This window comes from Pediculus humanus, genomic scaffold (genome assembly GCF_000006295.1).
Source record: "Pediculus humanus corporis 1103172107383 genomic scaffold, whole genome shotgun sequence".
In the NCBI taxonomy this organism is placed as follows: Eukaryota; Metazoa; Arthropoda; class Insecta; order Psocodea; family Pediculidae; genus Pediculus; species Pediculus humanus.
Window position 1 is genome coordinate 60,991 of NW_002987010.1, and position 4,807 is coordinate 65,797.

The 4,807-nt window shown below is 24.4% G+C and overlaps 2 protein-coding genes across 2 annotated transcripts; one reads left to right on the forward strand and one right to left on the reverse strand.

The window, feature by feature from the left end:
- Positions 1–760: 760 nt before the first annotated feature.
- Phum_PHUM029160 (Lipoamide acyltransferase component of branched-chain alpha-keto acid dehydrogenase, putative) lies at positions 761–2,927 on the reverse strand (the record flags this gene model as incomplete). Its single annotated transcript, XM_002422975.1, has 7 exons — positions 761–922; positions 1,023–1,490; positions 1,599–1,850; positions 1,917–2,041; positions 2,217–2,434; positions 2,523–2,725; positions 2,865–2,927. 7 exons carry the CDS (start codon positions 2,925–2,927, stop codon positions 761–763), a joined length of 1,491 nt encoding a protein of 496 aa, XP_002423020.1.
- A 1,123-nt stretch (positions 2,928–4,050) lies between these two features.
- On the forward strand, positions 4,051–4,428 carry Phum_PHUM029170 (uncharacterized protein; the record flags this gene model as incomplete). Its single annotated transcript, XM_002422976.1, has 2 exons — positions 4,051–4,200; positions 4,348–4,428. The coding sequence occupies 2 exons, from the start codon at positions 4,051–4,053 to the stop codon at positions 4,426–4,428; spliced, it is 231 nt and encodes a 76-aa protein (XP_002423021.1).
- Positions 4,429–4,807: the final 379 nt, after the last annotated feature.

Consider the following 4,807-nt stretch of genomic DNA (forward strand, 5'->3'; position numbering starts at 1 on the left):
AAATTGTATTTTCAATAAATTTTTATTTTTTATCACTTTAAATTTATTTATTTTATTTAATTCATATTTTTTTGCGTATGATTATTTTATTATTTACTTACGAATTAAAAAATTAACAAGAACTCAATAAAAAGATAGTAAAAAAAATATATATATATAAAATTAAAATTTTATATTTTTCAACATATAAAACAATACATTGGGTGATTTATAAATTCATAACAATATAAAATATTATATATTTATACAAAAAAAAAAAAAATATATATTTTTTAAACCAAATTTTTAATAAAATTTCAATACATAATAATATAGTTTTGAATTTATTTCAACAAGGAATTATTTATTAATCGACAATAAATAAAAAAATATATATATATATATCTCTGAAAAATACTGTAGATTTAAAAAAAATATAAGTCAGACTTAGCTTTATAAAAGATAAGGCACATTAACAAAAAAATTTTATAAAACGTTAAAAATTGTACAATTTAAAAAAATATCTCTAACCCTTGACTACTACATTGCATTTCCCGTAATTTATTTTAATATCTTAAAATAATTTCTTTTTTTTTGTAATATCATCCGATTAATGTGAGGTACGTAATATCGAATATGAAAATACTATCAGGTACCATTAAAAAATTTTCGCCGTGTAGACTTTTCGATAATTTCGCATTAAACTTTTATAATAAACATTATAGATATTTTTCTGATGAATTAACTAAATTTATCTAATATTTTTGTTCGGAATAATGGTTTACAATTCCAAAAGAAGTTTTGGAGAAGTCAAATATGCTTTCCAAAGGTTTGAAAACCTTGCCACCGTTGCTCCATCAACGACTCTGTGATCTGCCGACCAACTTACATTAAAAATATGAGCTTCAATCACATTTTTATTTTTATCAAATCTTGGTAAAACCTGAAAATAAATAATTATTAAGTGTTTTTTTTTTTTTTTTAAAAAACTAACGTAATTTTTATTATTTTACCTAAATAAAAAGAGAAAAAAAAATGCTTACTTGAATTTTGCCTAATGCTCCTATTATAACTTGAGGAGAGAAAATTATTGGTTTTGTGTATGTTCCTCCGATAGAACCAATGTTGGATAATGTAAATGTTCCATCACTTAAATCGTTTAATCCCAATTGTCCCCTGTTTCCTAGGTTTTGCAAACGATTTAATTCACTTGCTATTTCAAGGACACTTAACTGCTGAACGTTTTTTATATTTGGAACAATTAATCCATTATGGGTATCCATTGCTACACCAATATTATGTGAAGCTTTTATTGTTAGAAATTCACAATTATCACCGACATGTGAATTTAATTGAGGGTATTTCATTAAAGCTAATGAGGCTGCTTTAATAAAAAATGGCATGAAAGTCAATTTTACACCAGTATTTTGACTAATTCTTTTCATATCATCTTTCATTTCCATTAATTCTGTTATTCCAACTTCATCACAGTAAGAAAAGTGAGGTATTGCCTAATCATTTTTAAAATATAAAATATTACTTTTGTGAGTTTCATAATTTTTTTTCATAAATTAATAAGTTAGAAAAAAAAAAAATTTAAGTAATAATATGAAACTGACCCAAGCGTTAGCCATTGATTTCACCATTGCTTTCTTAAATCCAGTAATTGGTTCTTTTATATCTTTGGCTAAAATTCCACTGAATTGATATGGCTTGGAAACTGGAGGAAGAGGAGGTGGTGCTTCCTCACCCCTTGGCATTACAGTTTGACCACTCTGTCTAACTTCCGTATTTCCCTCCATGAATAGTATTATATCTTCTTTGAGCACTCTTCCACCTTTGCCAGTACCACGAACTTCTTGAATATTTATCTAAAATTAAAAATTTTTAATAGGTTAAATTAAAGTAATACATTTAATTAAGTTCAGTACTCTTACATTGTTTTCTTTAGCTATTCTGCGAACAGCTGGTGTTGCCAATGCTTTAGGTACAGGAACTTCTTCCAATTTTTCACTAGCACTACTTTCACTATTGCTACTACTACTACTTTTACTTTCAACTTCTGAAAGCAAAAAAAAACTAAAACTCTAAATATTGAATTAAAGAAGAACAATAAATATAAAAACCCAAATTAAGCAAAAAAAAAAACCAAGAATTTTTAAGCTACGATTTTGATAAAGTAATACATTTCAAGCAATTTATAAAAAAGGTACTTTCGATTATTCTGGAACTTTTACCTGCTTCATTGTCTGAATCTGAATCAGAATCTGAATCTTCCACTTCTTCAACTTCAATGTCAATTAATGGAGATCCTACTTTTGCCATTTGATCAATTTCGCAATGCAATTTTTTTACAACTCCATCATATCTACTTGTTATGGTAACAGAAGCTTTGTCTGATTGCACTTCACAAATATTATCAAATTGAGCAATTTTGTCTCCTGGTTTAACATACCTGCGTTGAAAAGAAATTCGAAAAGAAAGTTTGAGTTAAAATTTTATATAGGTTATATTTTACAAACTTACCATTCTTTAACAACAACTTCAACATTCCTTCTCCTATGTCAGATAACTTAAATGGCACAACTTTACCGTACGTGGCAGGTGAAATAAATAGAAAACGAACATGTTTCATGGAATGATAATTAAAATGTTTAACAGGAAATGAAACTAAATGGAATGAACGTTGGCAGTTATTAGGAATGTTTTCGTACAGACTTAACGATGAAAACCTACATTTCAACTTCTGTAAGAAAAAATATTTCTATAGTTAAAAATCAATAATATGTTCTTTTTCATGCACTTACAAAAACCATAAAACAGTATTAATGTTTAGTTCGTGATGTATACACAATGTTAAATATCCAATTTTTAAAAACTCCTACCTTGTGAAATAATCTCTCTATTTTAAAAGTTTTCAACATTGAAATATTTAACTTTAGAGCCATTTTATCGTTTTTGAAAAAAAAAAAATATGACCCTGAGTAACTAAACCTACTGACTTGTAATCACATTGAATATAAGTTTAATTTATGACGGTACTGCCATAATTACAACTGCAAAAATTTAACTCCTTTAACATTTTATCTGTGTAAAGTAATAGTTGTAAAGTGACAACGGTTACTTATAAAAAAAATTAAATTTAATTAATTTCATTAAACAATTTTAATACAAACTTAATTTTTTAAAAATTAATTTTAAATACTTTTTAAAGTATCTTTAAATTGTAGTATGAAGTAATGCATTAAACAAATAGTTCTGATAAAACGGCAATGTTAAATTATGCTACTTTAAATGTCATGTGTTTGTGTTTGAAAAAAAAAATTAAAAAAATGTTAAAAAGAAAAAAATGTTTTAAATTAATTTTAATCATATAGTAATTTTTTAAAATCAAAAAAAAAATATATATATGTATTTTATAATTCTTTAAATTGAATAATACGTCATTAATAAACTATAATAATTTTAATTAAATATTCTCTTAAAAATATGTGTGGAAATGAAATTTTATAAGTCCATTTTGAATACCCTATCGAAACAAAAAGAACGTTAATATTCAAAATTTTCGCGGTTTTTTTATGTCGTAAAAGTATGAGTTAAAATGTTGTGAATATGAATGCATAATACAAATTTTTTTTAAACCTAAAAACGCTTATTATTTAAAATTTTTTCATCCAAATTATACGATTTCATAAATTAATTAATACTTTAAAAATTAATTCAAATTAACCTTTTGTAATTTTTTTTTTATTTAATAAGGGTTTTGAAATTAGGAGGGAAAAAAGTAAACAAATCTAAGCAGACGGATTATTAAGTCGGCCATCTTAAATGTCGTAGGTAGTTGTGAAGGTTATTTGATACAAGAGTCGTTGAGTAAATATGTATGTGCCGTCAGTTGTGGAGTCCGGATTCAGGTATATACAATGGTGAAAAAAAATTATATTTGTGTTATTTGGATTCTACCATGAGTGTAAATTGAAAAATAAATTAGTTTAAATTATATTACTTTAATATTTTATTTATTAAATTTGTTTTAAAATGTGCGATAATTCGGGAAATTCTCCTATAGCCATGGCCGATGATTCGGGTGAAAATCAAAATTGTTTGAATTTATCTCATGAAGAAAAAGATATTATTATTCGACAGTTAAGTCAAGAAGTTGAAAGTTTAAAACAAATTAATAAGGAATTGTCATCAGAAAGGGATAATTTGTTATGTGAAGTTAGTAAGCTTAAATTTGAGCTTGAAATGTCGGATTTGAAGAGGTTAAACGAAGAAAGGTATTTTTACATTAATTTATTATTATTCAATTAATATATATATATTACAACATTTTTATATTTTAGATTTTGAAGTTTTGATTTTTAGCAAAAATTTTATTTTGTTTTATTATTGAAAACTAAAACCAATGAAAGGCAATCAAAAAAAACTCAAAAATTTTGTTCATGACCATTAAAATATTGATATTCTCATTATTAAATAATAATGTCAATTGAACACTATTTAAAAAAATTTAAATTTATTTTAAAAAGACAGTAAAAATCAAGACTTCTTTATCTTAAATATCACATTCATTCTATAATATAATTAAAAGTAGATTTTATAATGTTCAGTAAAGGTGACATGTGGTTTTCTGGTAGCTTTTTGCTTTTTTTTTTTTTTAAAACTGCTTCCGAATTAAGTTGAGAAATGCTTAAATAAATAGTACAAAAATTTGCATTTTTCAGTTTTAAAATTTTAATTTTTTGTTGCATGTTTCTGAGAGAGCAACAATTGTATTTGCAAACAACAAAAAAAAATACATTAGAATAATAAAAACAAATTTTTA